General features: G+C 35.2%; 1 protein-coding gene across 1 annotated transcript; it reads right to left on the minus strand.

Moving 5' to 3' along the window:
- Nucleotides 1-4,745: 4,745 nt before the first annotated feature.
- On the minus strand, nt 4,746-8,669 carry LOC141673834 (uncharacterized). Its single transcript, XM_074480567.1, has one exon. It carries the CDS (start codon nt 8,667-8,669, stop codon nt 4,746-4,748), a length of 3,924 nt encoding a protein of 1,307 aa, XP_074336668.1.
- Between the last annotated feature and the right edge of the window lie 11,552 nt (nt 8,670-20,221).

Consider the following 20,221-nt stretch of genomic DNA (forward strand, 5'->3'; position numbering starts at 1 on the left):
GCTGTTGGGTTTTGATTATACGGTCATGTATGAGAAAGGTAAAGAGAACGTGGCGGCGGACGCCCTTTCAAGGATACACGGGGATGCTGAATTCTGCACTATTGTTCACTATGTACAACCCCAATGGAAAACAGAGTTAACTGAAAGCTTGTATAGGGATGACACTGCTCAGAATCTGATTTCAGAATTAGCCATCTCTCCAATTAATGCTGAGGGTTACACCTATGTTTGAGGATAACTGAAAAGAAATGGTCGCTTTTATGTGGGCAACAGTACTGATCTCAGGAAAAGGATCATTACTACTCTGCATAGTAGTACAGAAGGAGGACATTCAGGTGTCGAGGGTCTTCCGAAATCAAGGGGGAAAGATACTATTCTGGTGGTCGTAGATCGATTTACTAAATATAGTCACCTCATTTCTTTGACTCAACCATACACTGCTAGCAAGATTGCACAAGAGTTCATGGATAATGTAGTCAAATTACACGGTGTTCCCCAGGTTATAATTTCTGACCGTGACCCTATCTTCGTGAGTTTATTCCGGAAAGAACTTTTCACTTCTCTAGGGACACAAGTTATGCTCAGTACTGCATACCATCCGCAAACGGATGGCCAGACGGAGCGGGTCAACCAGTGTATTGAAATGTTTCTTCGTTGTATGGATGGTCATAAACCTGGTACGTGGGCTGTTTGGTTATCACTCGCTGAGTGGTGGTATAACACCTCATACCACTCAGCCCTCAACATGTCTCCGTTCCAGGCACTTCACTCTACTCGACCTCCCTCCATCAATTTTTCCTTGCACAGAACTAATGATGCAGAGGTTAACGAGTTTCTGAAGGACAGAGAGGCAACTCAACAGCTAATTAAGGACAATCTCATCAAAGCTCAAGAACGTATGAAGTGGTACTCTGATAAGAAGCGAACTGACAGGTCTTTTATCGTAAATGATCTGGTATATTTAAAGCTCCAGCCTTATCGTCAACAATCAGTCAATGAAAGGAGGAATCATAAGCTTTCAGCAAAATTTTATGGCCCGTTTACGGTGATAGAGAAGATCGGACAAGTTGCATATAAATTGGACCTGCCCTGTAATAGAAAACTTGAACAAACAATCACAATCACTAATTACTGTGTTGAATCATAAACTATTCGATTAATGGAAAATGATTAACTGGCATTCCAGAGGTCAGGGCTCTCCACTGTTTAAAATATCGATTACAACTCAATTCTATAGATGCCACCCTAGAAGATATTTTCTCCCTTTTATCCATCCCCCTCTTTACTCTTTTGTTGTTTCCCCTTTTGCCCTTTGACCATGCTGCTGACTTTACTTACTTGCCAAGAGATGTTATGACTGTTTTGCCCTTTCCTTTTTTTCTTGAGTACGTTAATAAATTTCCTGAATTACCGTGATGCATCACATGCCCCCAGACGCTCGTATACACAATATTTTTCATGTCTCTCAACTGAAAAAGAAGATTGAATCCAACAAAGACATTCAGATCGCCTTACCAACTGTTGCTGACACTGGAAGCATGGATCCTCAACCCATCGTTGTTCTGGAACGTAAACTAATTAAAAAGGGGAACAACCCAGTTGTCATGGTCTTGGTCCAGTGGGAGAATGGTACGTGTCAAAAAGCTACTTGGGAAAGATGAGACAAACTGATCAAGCTTTTTCCCAACTTCGATCCTTGAGGACAAGGATCATCTGATGAAGGAGGGTATGTCACGATCTTATTTGGCGGGAATATCCTATCTACTCGAACGATGTCGTTTACAGCTTCTCACTATGATGTCATGTTGCAGACTTGGTCATGAAATGTTACATTTTTTTTTACAATATTATTAGACTGATAGGATTATTGACGGTCATTTAATTTCCAATAGCTAAGGGGCACGTGTATAGCCATCTTGCTATATATATGTTGGAGAATGTAGTGAAAGGGACATGAATCAAGAAATATATTTTATTTTGTTTCCTTTCCTTCTCTTATTTTTTGTCTAATAAGCTACCTCTAACCCTAGTACTAAAAGAAAATATTAGTAACAAGTGAAAAGAAACATGATTAGGGTAATATTAAGGATGAATTATAATAGAACTTTATTTATAAGTAATTGGAAAAAATCTAATGATGTTAATTCAGCAGAAAAAGTAATGCAAACTTTCAATGTGCAGAACTCATGGTGTTAACATGGCTGATCATAAATGCTATATATACTTAAAACAAATATAAATATCAAAGCTCAGTACTGATATTATCAATGTCACTCAAAACCATAGAAACCAAAGGACTCAAATTATGAATGGTGATATATGAGAAAGACCAAGAACTTTTAAGTTTTTATAACATACTCTAAGCCTCCGACAACAAACAATCTGTAGGCAGAAATTACTCATAACCACGACAAAGTTTTCATTTTATTTTCTTCTACATATTACTGCTGATTCGGTAATATAACTGGTGTTAAATAAATATTATGATGGCTTCAGAATAAACCATTCCTTCTGTTTGGAAAGTGTATTTTTGAAATATCAACTTGCCCCGGTATGCCTTCTTTACCTTGGGAATTTCATCCTTATACGCAGTTACAAAGCTTTTAAGGAACTTTTTATCAGTCATCTCCAATATTTCTGATAGCATGTAAGCCTACCTAGTGTTGTTTTTTGATTCCAAAACTTGCAGAACAGAACACCTTGGCCTAGTCCACTTCTCTATGCTATAGACAAGAACATCTGGGAGACTTGACAACATAAACGGTGACCAGTGTAATTTATATAGAAAGAACTCCAATTTTTTAACAATTAACTCTTTATCAGAGACATGAAGTCAGGCTGTCTCTTGAAAATGGAAAGGATCTCATGATAGGAGAAACCAAAGCTTTTAAAGAACACACATCTAGACTCCCAACCGTAGTCTCCAAGACTGATCATTGGAGTAATACAATTGTAAAAACATGTAGTTGAAAAATCAAAACTCAAGTCCTTAAGCTTCAACACAGCATAACGAAATTCATCATGTGTTTTAACTGATACTTTACGAAGATATTTGATAAGTTTCGCAATCTGGGAACTGGGAACACCGACTTCAAGGAGGAATAAAATATTTAACAAAAAAGACTCAGTCAAGAATTCACGTGCAACATACACATTGTCTTTAAGGAACTTGGCTGCATTTTCGTAACTCCCCGTAACATTGAAACCAGGTATCAGGTGGTGGTTAAGACGTACGGACAAAAGACCTGGATCTCGAATGGCAATGGACATAACCGCAGTTTCACAGCGGGTAATATAAAGTAAATAAATAAGCTATGGCATTATGTCCTTGAGGATCTAAATCTTTAAGAATACGGGGATCTCTACGAGTCATTGGATACATAGTGTCCCTGGGAAATCCGAAGGTATCCAAGAGGTTGAGAACAGAGTCTGGTCTTTTATTAGACTTATTTTCTTTTAAATAATATTTTCCAAGATTTCTCCACAGCACAGTAGTCTTGAATTCTGAAAACTCTATTGGCAAATACGTGAATCTCCCAGGGAAGACATTTATCCGCCACAAAGAACTCTCGTATTCTAAAGAATCCTTGGGCGAATGGAGATACGGTAATCTCTCACAGGAGAGATTTCTTGGGGTTGTAAAACACAGATTCTTGGAAGTGGGAATGGTTAGATTCTTGGTAATCATGGGTTGGGATTCACGTCTACACATATTAACGAGCATCATCATTATGATAAAAATATTATAGTAAATGAGTATAATGTACAGGATAAAGAAAGAAATGAGAATAGGGTAAGGAGTAAAAGGAACTTAGAACATCTTTAGCGCTGATCATTTCTTAGTATAATGTCTATATGACACTTTAACATGATCACTGCAACGGGATCTCCTGTATATTTTTAGATCACCAGAAAAGGGCAAGCTACATTTATTGAATGTAATCCCATTATCTAAATCAATACACGTCAGCTAACGTCAGTTCATACTTTAACCTAATGTTATTCTATATTCTCTTTTATAATTATTTTTTATAACAAATATACCTTAAATAATATTTAAGTATTATTTATTTATTAACCAAAATTAAAAATTCTAATATTATATTAACTATACTTTAGTTAAAAGTTATATATATGTAAGTAATGTTTGTTAATTTTATTTTTTCCATTTTTAAATATGTTTTTATATTTATAATTGTAATAAATTTTTTATTTTATAATATTTACTTTAAAAATATTTTCATCCATATAAAAAAATAAAAATATTGTCATTAAATATTTTTAGTTTAAATACATATTTTAATTTCAACTGTATTGAATATAAAATAGCTTAAATTTAAAATAATATTTTGGATATAGGTAATGAATATAACTGAGTTTAAATCCTTACAGATTTAATAAAATTTTAGCTAATGGTATTTTAGCTAATGAATTATTTACTATATATAATTGGAGTAAAGGAGATAAAATGGTATGGTCTGGTTCGTCAGGCTAATATTGTAATTAGAGATTGGTATATATAATTGAAATAAAAGAGATAAAATGGTATGATTTGGTCGTTAGGGCTAATATTATAATTAGAGATCGTAATTACTTTGAAAAAATACAAAGTTGAAAAACAGGGGTGGTGTGCGTATGATGATAGATAAACCTAACCTCAATATAAAAATAATAGTAATAATAATTTTAAGTCTTTTTAAATGTATGATTAGTTTTTTTTTTTTTGAAATAAAAGACTTTCATTACTACTTCAAGTCATTCAGAATAATCTCCACCAAATGGGTAGGAGGAGATGTAAACACAATAAAGCAATTTAAAGAACAGGAAACTCTTGCTAAACAGTGAGCTACCCTATTAGCTTGCTTTCGAACATGACAAAGACGAACATGGGGGGACTGTCGAAGGAGCAGCCTGCAATGCTCCAGCACATGACCAACTTCAAGCAAATTCACCGTACCACCCAACACAGCTCTCGTCACCAACAACGAGTCAGTTTCGAGAGTCACCCTTCTCTCCGGTTGCTCCTTCATCCAAGATAATGCCTCCCTCACACCTATGCTTTCAGCTTCCATTACAGTTGCAGGACGAGGAAGAGAGATGCATTTCCCGGCTACAAAACTGCCCTCCTGATCTCGAAGAACCATACCTACAGAGAAAGACCTTTGATCTGGGAAAAATGAAGCGTCCACATTGAGTTTCAGCTCCCTTGGGTCCGGAGGTTGCCATTTCTTCAGAATGCTAACCCCAGTATTGCTCATTGTCCTCTCAGTACCCCCTGATTTACGAGCAGACTTCCAATCCTTGTACATTCTAAAAGTGCTCTCCATGGCTATGCTTGGGTTTATAAATTGGTTTTGCCAGACACGTTTATTCCTCCAATTCCATATTCCCCATAACACAAGACAGATAGCCACAATCTCCTCATGCTTTGCACTCGCCAATTTCCGAAGAAGCCAATCTGTAACTGAATGCACTTCCCCCATGTCATATCTAAGATCCACCGATTGCCAACAAGTATCAGCAAATTGACAGAGAAAAAATAGATGAAGAAGTTGCTCTACATTGTTGTTGCACATAGGACATGTATCTGGTACGTTAACTCCTTTACCTCTCAGCCTATCGCGAATAGGAACATTATTTCTGCAGAATCTCCACACAAAAATTTTCACCTTATGCGGAATAGATAAACGCCAAATTCGTCTCCAGCCTTCTGATTGAGCACATCCAGAATCACCAGCATAAAGGTTTTGCCAAACATAGTATCCAGTCTTCACACTATATATCCCATCAATCGACTTGGACCATACTATTCGATCTTCAACTTGACGTTGTGGCACATTCGTTGCCAGAATAGCTAAAGCATCACCACTACTGAATGACTCACGAACTCTCACAGGATCCCAGGTTTTTGAATCCGGATAAAAAAGAGTTGCCACCTTCTCTTGACGACCCTCATACATCTGCAGATTATCAACCCTGAAATTCGGCTTCTGAGCTAACCAAGGATCTCTTGTCGCTGTTACTGATCGACCATCACCAACTACCCAACGGTAGCCTGCAGATAACTTTTCTTTTGCTTGCCAAATGCTCATCCACACAAAACTGGGGTTTATACCTTTCCTAGCCTCCAGAATACTACTATCTGAGAAGTAGCGCGCTTTTAATACCCGAGTTACCAAAAGCTCCGGGTTTTGAATGCACCTCCATATATGCTTTCCCAACAAGGCTATATTGAAACCATACATGTTTCTGAACCCCATACCCCCCTTATATTTTGGTTCCGACATTGCATCCCACGACAGCCATTTCAATCCCTTACTCCCAGCAGATCCTGAACTCCACCAATACGCGTTAAATTGCCGTTCAATATCCTGTATCATAGTTTTGGGCAGCAAAAAGCACATCATACAATAAGATGGCAAAGATTGAGCCACATTCCTAATAAGAACTGTCTTCCCTGCTCGGGAGATTGGCTTAGCCTTCCAACTATCAATGCGCTTACAAACTCTTTCCTTCACAAAACGAAGAACTCTTTTCTTCGATCGTCCTATAAGAGAAGGCAACCCCAAGTAGTTACTTGTTGTAATATCTCCATGAACACCTAGAATTCCTGATATTTCCTCCTGCATACTCGATCTAACATTTGCACTGTAAAACACCCCCGATTTCAAGTAATTCACCGACTGCCCTGAACTATCTGCATAATCATTCAAGATACCTTTAACTCGAAGAGCCTCCTCCCTCGTAGCTTTGAAAAAAAGGAAACTATCATCTACAAAGAGGAGATGAGTTATTTCCGGAGCAGCTGTACAGACACGACCACCATGAATATATCCCTCCTCTGCCGCAGCATTTAACAAATTCGACAGCCCTTCTACACAGAAGAGAAACAAGTACGGTGAGAGTGGGTCTCCCTGCCGCAGTCCTCTCTTAGGAATTATTGGGCCTACAGACATACCGTTGAAGCACACCTCATATGACACAGTAGTGACACAGCGCATAACCCAACTAATCCATTTCGAACTAAAACCAAGAGCTTGCATCCTGTTCTTCAAATAGTCCCAATTCACCCTATCATAAGCTTTACTAATGTCTAGCTTTAGAGTCACCTCCCCTTCACTACTCCGTTTGTCCCCTTTCATGTGATGAATCAATTCAAATGCTACCACTACATTATCCGTAATACATCTACTCGGTACAAATGCTGATTGCTGATCCGAGATAAGACCAGGTAACACATGCTTCAACCTATTTGCTAGGACTTTAGCCATAATCTTGTATAACACATTACATAAGGCTATAGGCCTAAAATCCTTAAGAGAACATGCACTATCTTTTTTAGGAATCAAAACAATATTAGTATGATTTAAATCAGCCGGGAATGAAGTACCTTGCAACCAGTCACGACAGCATTCAAAAACATCATTACCTAACACCTTCCAAAAGTTTTGATAGAAAGCTGGGTTCAATCCATCCGGTCCTGACGCTTTGTCGGGATGCATTTGGTTCATAGCCTCCGTAAATTCCTCAAAAGTTACATCTGCTACTAATTCATTATTCTGAGATTGAGTTACAATCCTTGGGCTAGCAGTGCTATCGTTCGAAGTTGCCTCCTCTGGTGCTGCAAAAATTCTCTGATAGTAACCTTTGATTAACTCTCCCATATCTTCCACCTTATCCACTCGAACTCTATCCTCATTAACTAGAAAATTAATCCTGTTCGCCTTCTTTTTTGTCGTAGCAGATGTATGAAAAAACCGAGTGTTTTCGTCCCCTTCTCTGAGCCAAAACAATTTAGCACGCTGTTTCCAGTACAGCTCTTCATGCAACAGAATATCATTGAGTTTGTCTCTCGCCTTCAGATACTCCCGAACACTATGGTCATCAGTTCTTTCCCTCAGCAAATCAATAATAGCCTTTTGCCTCCTTACTTTCTCTTTAAATTTATTGAAAAAGTCTCTCCCCCATTTCTCCATAAAGCGAGATACTGACATCAACTTAATCATCAAATGAGACATAGGTAGATTTTCCCAACAATTTTTCACATCTGAAATAAATGAAGGCTCCTTCAGCCAAGTATTTTCGAATTTAAACCTAAAGGTTTTCTTCGACACCGTGGCTTCTACCAGTTGAAGGAAAATAGCTTCATGATCTGAAACTGCTGTTGCAACAACTTTTAAATTACACAGGGGAAACAAACTCCACCAATTAGCATTTGCAAACCCTCGATCTAGACGCTCCTTAACCCATGCATTCGTTCCTCGACCTTTCTCCCAAGTAAAACGACCCCCACTCAGATCAATCTCTGACAGTGAACTCATCTCCAGAGCATTGCGAAAACCATTCATAAGATAATTAGGGTGCGGATGAGTACCTTCCTTATCCGTTGGGTATAGAAGATCGTTAAAATCTCCCATTATACACCAGGGAAGAGTCGACACCGTAGAAAGCTTATAAATTAACTCCCAGGATTGCTTTCTTCTGGTTCTCTCTGGCATACCATAGAAACAAGACATCCTCCATTTTGGCACATTATTCTCATTAAAGATTACATCCACATGATTCTGGGAATACCCAGAGATATTACACTCTGCTCTATTATGCCATAAAACTGCCAATACTCCACTCCGACCAATACGATCTACTGAAAAACAATTAGCAAAACCCATCTTTATCCGTAACTCTTCTAATTTACTAGCTACCGAAATCGTTTCCATTAAAAATAACACATCGAGATTGCAATCTTTTACAAGATTACATAGAACTCGAACTGTACGGGCTTTCCCTAGTCCCCTACAGTTCTAACTTAAGCAATTCATTGTTCCTGGCTAGCTTGCATTGCAAGCTTAGCCAATACAGAAGAAGAAGATTCAGTGCAATCCATATTAGAAAGCCCAGAATCTGTTAATTTCATGTTGTAATCCTTATCCAGGTCCATAGTCACTGTTGGACCAGTCCTTTGTCTTTTTCTATCCTCAACAATCAGCCCATCTAGCTCTTCAGACCCAGGCCCATTAGGTTGAGTTAAAACCTGATTTCCCTCCTTTTGCCCTCCTATAATAATGCCAGAATTATCTAAACCCATATTATCTGCTAATCCGTTCCTTCCCCCTCGCTGAGATCCCCCTGATTTCGTTATATCATAATTTTGAATATTTTGATGCTTATCCTTTCCTGAAATCCCGCCCCAATCATCTGAGTTTTCCTCTCGCAGCCACTTGCTCCACCCTTGTACCGCTCCCCTACGTGGTGGTGCTCGGAGCCAACCACCCCATCCTTTCACCTCCTCCTCCAAATCAGCATTCAGCCTTTTCTTACATCATCGTTCTGTATGAGAAAGAACACCACATCTAAAGCAAAAATGACCCAGCTTTTCATACTTGCATGTGACTATAAACTCCGTTCTATCTCTCCTACAGATTTTCTTCCTCCTCTTCAATGGCAACCTAATATCCAACCTAATTCTCAGTCTCATATACTCTCTCCATATGCTCGTATTATTAGTACTATCATACGACACAAACTTTCCGAAAAAATTCCCCAGCAGACGTCCTACTGCTTCCGTCATGAAACTGGTTGGAAGGTCGTATATCTGTACCCAAAACTCGGCTTCATTCAGTGGTACCTTCGTTGGATCCTCCCCTGTTGGGATCGTGTTTGTGACTAGAATAGCATTGTCAAATGACCATGGGCCGTTATTCATCATCCACTGCATATCATCCTTATGAAAAAATTGAAACAAGTACAACCCCTCCGTTAAAGTCTTAATACTGATACCCATAGCTGGCCTCCAGATGTCCGCTAATTTAGACTTCATTACTCGTACATTCAGATTCTTCTCCGTTAAGAATTTACCCACCAAACACAACTCAAATCTATTCCCAGACTCCTCAACATCCTCATCGAACACCAGTTCTTCCTCTTCCGCATTTGTGATATCCAGATTCTCCATTAACTGATTCAAATCTACGTTGTTTGCCATTGCGAAACTCGCCTCTCACACTACTTTTACAAGGAGTGAAGAGAAAATCACAGCCCTCTCACAAAAACATGGAGAGAAATTTCTAAGTATTTAACCATTTTTTAAAACTGTGTTCAAATGTATGATTAGTTATTATTCTTTTTATTTGTATTTGAGAATAACTTTGCAAAATCATTAATCTATAGACAAATATTCTTAATAATAAAACTATTACAATTAAAAATTGAAATACAAATTTAATAAAATACTATATATTATATTTATTTCATTTATTTTAATATTTTATTATAATACTTAATAATATGTATAACAAACACGGTAGGTAATTAATTAAAAAATTAAAATATAATTACAAATTCTTAAATGATATAAAATAATATTAAAAGTATTATATCCTATGGCTAGTATTGTAACTAGAGATTGGTGATTATTTTGAAAAAAGGGTGGTGTGAGTAGGATGATACATGTGTTGATAAATCTAACCCTAATATAAAAATATTAATAATAATAATTTTAAGTTTATTAAATGTATGATTAGTTATTATTCTTTTTATTTGTATCAAATATAGTTCAAAAATATTTTTTAATCAAACTCCACAAGATTAAGGAAAAAATATATATAAAAAAATAACTACGTAAACATATATTATAAAAGCAATAATTTGATTTAAAATATTTGTAAATAGATTATTCTAATTTTTTTATTAATAATGAACACATTTAAACTATATTTAGGTATAAGTAATACACACGTGTTTTGTTTTGTTGTGTAAAATGAGAAAATTATAGTTTGTCTTTGAAAATATTTAGAGCACATGAATATTATAAAACTTAAAAACAAGGAAGAAATATAATAATAAAAAAATATTTCAATTCAAAATTTAAATATAAATCTAATAAAATATATTATAGATAATATTTAATTTATTTAATTAGTTTATTATTGTATTACATAATAAATAATTAATTAAAAATTGAATTATAATTATATATACTTAAATGTTATAACTAATATAAAAAGTGTTATATATATGATATAAATAACAATTATCTAATAAAATAAATATATGTAACAATAAACAAATCATTTGTTAATCGGGTTAATATAGTATCAATTTCTTAAAAAGATTAAAATAGGTAAGTTTAATTAAAAATATTTTTGAATAGATAATTTTACACATTTATATTGTATTTAAGGATAAATATTATATATATTTTGCTTAATTTGATAAAATGGAAAGTTACGGACTTTTAAAAAATTTAGCGCGCATGAATCCTATAAAACATAAAAACTTGGAATAAATATAATAATAATCATAATAATAATAATAATAAACTATTAAAATTTAAAATTGAAATACAAATCTTATAAAATATATTTAAAAGTACTGTATAAAGAAGGTATAAACTATTTTTTTCAAAATTATTACTAGAACCGAAAAATTATAAAATATTATTATTACAAACGCGTTAAAATACAAATCGCAACCAACTTTCTAATTCATGATTAAACTTCATAAGATTAAGAAAATATATATATATATATATAAAAGAAAAATGATTACATAATCATATTATGTGATATGATTAAAATATTCTCTTTACAAATTCATAATATAAAAAAAATCAAACAATGAAAGAAATAAACTAAACTATAATAAACATGTTATATTTTACGTTATTAATGTCAAATATAAAAATACAATAATATGATCATCATGTAAATAAAGTTATTTGAATAATAAAAATAATAGTAATTTTGATAAAAGATATTGATATTAAAAAGTAAATAAACCAACTCATTTTGTCAAAAAAAATCCTATATATATTATTGTAATTAGGATTTAGTGATCAGGATTAATATAATAATTAGTAATTAATCATTAAAATATAATATCATTATTGAAGGGTCACACATCACCCTGTGTAATTATCATCATGTAAATAAAATTATTAGAATAAAATAATAATAATATTTTTAATAAAAGATATTAATATCAAAAGTAAATAAGCCAACTCATTTAGTCAAAAAACAATTCTCATGTAAAAAATTATTTATAAATTTTCATGTGCATGGTACAGGTGTAAAATTAATCTTTTATATTATTAAATAATGAAAATTTTTACTATATGTTTGGTTATGGATGTTACAAATTCTATAAATAATAAATTTTGAAAAGAAATATAATAATTATAAAAAATAAATATGACTTAAAATAAAATACAATTTCAATAAAATGAAAAAAATACCTTGACAATAGATTGCAAAGTATATTTTTTAAATGTTATTATTACGAAAACTAAAAATTTATAAAATATGGATTTTCTATGGTGTGCCAAGGGCACAAAATAGTCACTAACTCCCATATAAATGGACTCTTCTTATTGATTGAATAATAAATGTTAATGACTCTTCTTATTGATTATTAGTTTTTTCGTCTTTCCTGTCAATCATTTGTTCTATCATTCTGTTCACACAATGGATTATACAAATAATCTAGTTACTTCTATGAATAATATCTCATTGGAGGATGAAGAAAACGGAGTCCTGGCTTTGGAGAATGAGGATCTGGCGAGTAATGATCAACTGTTTTCTGGGTTCGATGCTAGTCTTTGTGTTGTTGCTCGTTTTATCTCGGAGGGACATGTGGATTTTCATGCTATGCAACAAACATTGGCGGCCCTTTGGAAACCAGGAATGGGCGTCTACATTAAGGATTTAGAAACTAATATGTTTCTATTCCAGTTTTACCACGAAGTAGATATTAAGAGAGTAATGGAAGGTTGTCCATGGACGTTCAATAGGAGAGCTTTGATAATGGCTAGAATGAAGGAAGGAGACAATCCACGTGCTGTTGATTTGAATAAAATGGATTTTTGGGTGCAGGTTTATGATCTCAAGACAGGATTCATGACTGAAAGGGTACTAAAGGAGGTTGGCAATTATATAGGTACGTTCGTAAGATCTTGTTCTTCAAATTTCGAAGGTGTATGGAGGGACTATTTTCGAATTCGAGTCACGATAGATGTCCTTAAGCCTTTGAAAAGAAGGATGAAGGTTGGCAAAACAGGAGCGCAATGGGACTGGATAAATTTTAAATATGAAAATGTTCCCACCTTTTGCTTCATCTGTGGTCTTCTGGGGCATTCGGATAAATTCTGCAGCAAGTTGTTTGTCATGAGGGAGAGTGATATAGTTCGACCTTATGGGGATTGGATGCGTGCTCCGTTCAAAAGGCAAGTAAAACCTATAGGTGCTAAGTGGTTGCGTAATGGAAAAGATAATGCTGATCGGAAAACAAACGGGGAAGGTTTTCAGAATCCGTTCAAGGGAGGAGAAAGCAGTTACGATCCAAATTTTGCTCCTGTAAATCAGGTAACGGATATCCAGCAATTTGAGGGAGGAGGGAAAGCTGTTCAAAATGTTAAAAGAAGCGGGATATTGGAGATAACAGAATCTCACACTTATGATGCGAATATCACGCTAGTAAATAGAGGAAAGGAAGTTAATGTGATAGAGTCCAAAAAACGCAAAACAGACAGTAAAGTTAATGACCCAATGGGCCTAAACACTGAAGTTATGATGGACTTAGAGGAAGAGGAAAATGTGAGTAATATGCAGACAGGCCCAGAAAATAAAATGGTTCCAAAAAACGTGTTAGAGGCGGGTGCTCAAGAGAGTACTCGCCTAGCATTATGAGTATTATCAGCTGGAATTGCCATGGGCTTGGGACCCCGTGGGCTTTACAATTCCTTAAGGAGATTGTTCTCCAAAAGAAACCCGACTTTGTTTTTTTGTGTGAAATTATATGTAAAAAGGATACAGTCGAGAAAGTTAGAAATATGCTAGCATTCGAAGGTATGTTAACAGTGGAGTCGTATGGGCATAGTGGAGGAGTGGCTTTATTGTTGAGGAATAAGGATGAGGTAGTGTTGAATTCGTTGAGCAAAAACCACATTGATGTGGTTATCAAAGCGAAAGGAGGGCTTGAGTATAGGTTAACTGGCATATATGGGGAACCAGACAGATCTAAGAGGAAGGAAACATGGGATTTAATAAGGAGGTTATCGACGGATTATACTTTACCATGGTGTTTGATTGGGGATATGAACAATGTCCTTTCTCAGAATGATAAGAGGGGAGGTCGACCTTATCCTCAGTACTTGTTACAAGGATTTCAGGCTGTTCTTAATGATTGCGAGTTAACAGATATGGATCTTTGTGGATATCAGTATACTTGGGAGCGTGGATCAGAAACAGATAACAGCATAGAGGTGCGCCTAGATAGAGCTTTAGTTAACCAAAGTTTCCTCAGTATGTTTACAAATGCCAGACTTACGAATCTAGAAGTTTCTACTTCTGATCATTGCCCCTTATGGCTGGAACCTCAGATTGTTGTTCATTTGAAGGTAACTAAATTCTTTCATTTCGAAAACGCCTGGTTGAGGGAACCGATGTGTTATCAGCTTGTAGATAATGTGTGGAACCATGATCCAAACAGATCTTTTTTTGAAAAGATTTTGCAGTGCTCAGAAGTGTTATCAGCATGGGGTAAGGAAGTAACAGGAAGCTTCAAAACTCGTATTCATAGGTGCAAAAAAGTCTTGAAAACTCTCAAAGGGAGGAGGGATACAGACTCTTTAAAAGTTGTCCGTGAAGAAAAGAAGAATTTATCTGAAATTTATGCTCAGCAAGAGGTTTTTTGGAGGCAAAGGTCAAAGCAACTTTGGCTTCGTGAGGGGGATCAGAATTGTAAGTTTTTTCACCTGGCTACAAAGAAGAGAAGGAAGGCTAATCAGATCAATTTCTTGCATAATGCTAGTGGAGAAAAAGTGGAATGGGGTTCTGGCTTGGAAGAAACCATAACAGGGTATTTTTCTAATCTTTTCACAGCCACGGAAACGGAGTGGGAGAGAGTTATTTCTTGTGTGAGTCGTAAAGTATCTGCAGAGCAAAATGTAATGTTGTTAGCAGAGGTCGATGAGAAGGAGGTTAAAGCAGCACTTTTCAACATGCACCCGGAAAAATCCCCAGGCCCAGATGGCATGAGCCCGGGTTTTTATCAGAAGTGCTGGCCAATTGTTAAAGATGATGTTGTCAAGTTAGTGAAGCAGTTTTTTATTACAGGGGCTGTCAATGATCAACTCAAGTCTACTAACATAGCTCTCATTCCTAAGAAGCAGAACCCAGTGGTGATGACTGATCTAAGACCAATATCTCTTTGTAATGTTATCTACAAAGTTATATCAAAGGTTTTAGCTAATAGATTGAAACAGGTTCTGGATAATGTGATCTCAGATACTCAAAGCGCGTTTATCCCTGGAAGGCTGATAACCGACAACATAATGGTAGCATTTGAGGTAATACATTACATGAAACGGAAAACTAGAGGGAAGGAAGCGTGGATGGCTCTAAAACTTGATATGTCGAAAGCTTACGATCGAGTCGAATGGAGCTTTTTACAGGCTATATTGTTGAAGTTGGGCTTCGATCATAAAGTGGTCGATTTGTTCATTAGTTGCATTTCTTCTGTTACATATCAAATCTCTCATGCAGGTCGGAGATTTGGTGAGATTGTTCCCACAAGGGGTCTTAGACAGGGGGATCCCCTGTCTTCTTATCTGTTCTTAACTTGCATGGAGGGTCTTACAGCACTTATAAATGATTATGAAGAGAAGAATTTTATCACGGGTATTAAAGTAGCACGCTCTGCACCTCCTATATCCCATATGTTTTTTGCAGATGATTCGTACATTTTTTGCAAAGCTAGTCTGGAAAGTGCTAATCACGTTTTACAGATGCTCAGCCTGTTTGAAAAGGCCTCAGGACAACAGCTTAATGTGGATAAATCCTCAATTCTCTTTAGCAATAATACTTGCAATTCTCTAAAACAGGATTTGTGCCACAAGTTAATGTTTAAAGAAGCCAGTGATCGTAGTTTGTACCTAGGCTTACCTAATGTAGTAGGGAGAAACAAGTCATCAATCTTCGGGTACATTAAGGATAAGATGGTTGAAAGAATTGAAAGCTGGGATAAGAAAACTCTGTCGAAAGGAGGAAAGGAAGTGTTGTTAAAAACAGTAGCTCAGTCTTTTCCAATCTTTGCTATGAGTGTTTTCCTTCTCCCCTTACATTTGTGTCAAGATCTTGAAAAGCTGATGTGTAAATTCTGGTGGAAGTCGAATTCACAAAAAGAGAGGAGTATACATTGGCAGAGTTGGAGTAACATGAGTAAGAAGAAGTCAGAAGGTGGAATGGGTTTCCGAAATGTTCGTGATTTCAATGTGGCTTTACTTGGAAAGCAGGGGTGGCGCCTTCTAAAATATCCAGATAAATTGGTGAGTAGAGTCTTCAAAGCTAGATATTACCCTGAAGGTTCTTTTCTGAATGCTAAAATTGGGAGCAATCCCAGCTATATCTGGCGAAGTGTTCTGGAGTCTCAATCAATTTTGAAGCAAGGTGTTGGGTGCCGAGTTGGTAGTGGGCGTAATATTAACATCATTGAAGATCCTTGGTTATCAGAAGTAAGTGATCCATACATCCATACCAGGAATGATTCTATTCAGAATCAAAAAGTTTCATCTCTGTTAGAGATCGATTCTAATAGTTGGGATGAGGAACTCATAAATGATGTGTTTGATAGCAGAGATGCCAGCTTAATCTTATCTATTCCTCTAAATAATGATGTAGAGGATACATGGTATTGGCGTAGAGAAAAACTAGGTAATTACACTGTTAAAAGTGCTTACCTTATGATTCAAGAGAGCAAGACTGATTCATTGGCAGCGGATAATTCAGGATTTTGGAGGAAATTGTGGAATTTAAAAATACCACCGAAAGTTAAGAATTTTCTATGGAGAGCATCATCGAATTGTCTGCCAACAAAAGATTTACTACGGCAGAAACAAGTGCAGATTTCTGCACTCTGTCCGGTTTGCAATGATCATAATGAAAATACTTTCCATTCTCTGGTGTCATGCTCGTTTGCTACGTCTGTTTGGTCACGACTCAACCTTTCTTTGATAGTTGGGGAGTTTAACTGCTTTCCGGACTGGTTGCAGTTAGTTTTTGATCAGCAACGCTTGGAGGATGTTCATCTTATAGTAATGGTCTGCTGGATGATGTGGAAAAACAGGAATGACTTAGTGTGGAATCAGCATTGTTTGGATTCAGCCGAGGTGTTAGAGTCAGCAACCTCAGTTCTTAACCAATGGAGGAGTGTTCAGGACAAAACATTTGACCGTTTTATGGGTTATATGACCCAGGAAGATGGAGAAGAACACTGGTACAAACCACAGATTAATAGTGTTAAGATAAATACTGACGCGGCCATCTTTAAGGAATCTGATAGCTACAGCTATGTCTTTGTTGTTCGAGATCACGACGGGTCTTTAGTCGAGGCAAAAGCAAGGTGCAGGAGAGGTAGTATAAGCCCAGACCTTGCAGAAGCATTGGGTATCAGGGAGGCTTTGAGTTGGTTGAAGAACACAAACTATGCGAACGCAGTTGTCGAGTCTGATTGCTTACAGGTGGTGCAGGCTATACAGAGCTCTTTTATTTGCTTCTCTTATTTAGGAAGAGTAGTGAGTGAGTGCCGTAATTTACTTGTAAGTTTGAGTGACAAAAACGTAAGTTTTAATTTTGTTAAACGTTCAGCGAATAAGGTAGCTCACTATTTAGCGAGATACAATTATTCCATTGCTGATCGTAGTTGGAGGGTGGGAGATGTCCATCCCGAGTTTCATTATGTTCTTTTGAAGGATCTTAGCGAGCAATGAAAATCTTTACCTTTGTGACAAAAAAAAATGAGTGCAGCGTATAAAATATTATTAAAAACACACATGAATAAAGTAGTAAGGTACAAATTAAAATCAATATTCAATTAGTGATCAAACTACTTTAATTATATGTTGCAATCAAATATAAAAATGTAATAACAACTAAATGAATAAGTTTGAAAAAAAAATTTGAAAAATAAATCATTAAAAAATAAATATGTACAAATATATATTACATGTTATTGGAATGTTAAAATATTTAAGAATGAAATAAAAGAATAATTATGCATAATAGTGAAATACGGTTATACATTTTAGTAACACTTTAAAAGCCGTAATATTTTTTTAAAATTATTAATATATTATACAAAGGTTGTTCTGATGAAATATAAAAATATAATAGTAACTAAACATATAAGTACAAAATAGTTAAAAAATATAAAAATTTGAGGAATAAAATTTTTATATTAAAATTTTATAAAATAAAGAATAATTATTAATTTCAAAATTTTTATAAAAAATAGTTAGAATCATCACGGTATAAAACTAGTTTACCTAATACACAATGCTCAGGTTGATCAGGGGTTAGGGTAAATCTCAGTTTGCATATGAAGTGTTTAGGGCTTTGCCCCTAAGTTTTTAAAAGGGAGGATTATGTATTTTATTTTTAAAAAGAAAATATGTTAAATTTATATTCATCACCCCTTACATTTTTTTTTAAATATTCTGAGCTCAGTTAGGAGCGAGTGTAAGTTAAATTATTTTAATTAATTTTCACTTATTTTTCAACCCTCTTGAAGTTCCGTAACAAAGTGTACTTTCCAAGCTCTAGAGTTTAATGTATTATTTTATGTACTATTTTAGTCCAAGGAATTCACTTTGTCTTGAAAAATAAATAAGTAAATAGCAGTAGTTGTATAAAAAATTTAGTAATATTTTTGTTATTTATATTATATTATAATAACCGGAATAGGGTATAATTTAATTCAACGATTATCCCCTAATTTTGGTTACGAAGAAAATAAATAAATAGTGTTATATATCCCGTAAGATCCCGTAATTTTTAGAATTAGATTAATAAAAGAATAATAGAATAAAAATGATTAAAATTGAATTAGAGTTTTGGGCCTAAAATTTGGATCAGATTCTAATATGGATAATTGTACGTTAATGCTGGGAAAGTATCAACAATAGTATATAACTACTATACTAACACAATGAGACAGTTATATAATCAATAACAAGAACAAGGCAATAGTACCAATAATGAAAACAAAACACGAAGGTCGTAAATAAAATATAATCAGCAACTGTAAAAGAAAATTAAGAAGGGAAAGAAAGCTTAGCGTAATGAAACTTTCAATCACAGCTGAGTCACCAATCCCTCGAGAGGAAGAGGTTGTTCTTGAAGAGTTTATTGCCCTCACTTACTGTGTTCAGAGACCACAATAACCCTCCCAGGATAAAACAGCAACAACACACCGGTTCACAGCAACTCGATGTACAAACAGCGATCAGACCTCAGTCGCCAAAAAAAACCTATGCTAATCTGTATAAGTTTGGAGGAGAGAAAAAGAGGAAGAAGATGATAGCTAGGGTTTTTTCGTATGTATATTTCAACGTCAATCAACCTCTATATTCCACAATGTTTTGTTCAGTATATATATTACATCCCAAAACATAACTGAATATATTACATTAATTAAAATAAATATTCTGACTTAAATTCCATTTAATGAATATTTCCAGAAACGTAACAGTCGGTATCAGGATTTAGCCCATCAGGATTTAGCCCATCAGGATTTAGCCCATCAGGATTTACACTTAGCATCAATGGATAATACACTCAGCAATTCCATCAATGGATAATCCATTTTGTGCATCAATGTATAATCCACATTGTACATCAACGGATAATCCACATTGTGCATCAACGGATAATCCACATTGTGCTTCAACGGATAATCAAAATTGAACTTCAACGGATAATCCACATTGAGCATCAACGGATAATCCAAATTGAACTTCAACGGATAATCCACACTGTTCATCAATGGATACAATATTCACATTAAAACAATATAATAAGTCAGTAAATATTTTAATTAAACATTTCAAGCTACTAACTTAAACTCAATTTCTTTATGGATTACACTAAGAAAATGACTTAGATCCAAACATGAAAGTTTAAGTCCTCATAACAAGGAACTACTTCCAACAATTAGTTTTAGGAAATTACATCAAGAACATGTCTAAAACATGCCTCAAACTTTTCATTTTCTAACAATCCCCCACAAATCCATACAGAATTGTATATCAGATTTTATCATGACTTGCTTTTCAGAGTCGGTACCCTCCCGGGTTTGAACCCTCCTAAGTCCTCTACTTCGATGGCTACCGAATATAGATGGAATATTTCACCTTGAATCTTTATCCGTGAAGTGTAACCACACTCCATAG

This window comes from Apium graveolens, chromosome 7 (genome assembly GCF_009905375.1).
Source record: "Apium graveolens cultivar Ventura chromosome 7, ASM990537v1, whole genome shotgun sequence".
NCBI lineage: Eukaryota > Viridiplantae > Streptophyta > Magnoliopsida > Apiales > Apiaceae > Apium > Apium graveolens.

What these genes read in the sequence shown, in the direction of transcription:
- LOC141673834 (XM_074480567.1), bottom strand. Translation starts at nt 8,669, where the DNA reads ATGGGTTTTGCTAATTGTTTTTCAGTAGATCGTATTGGTCGGAGTGGA.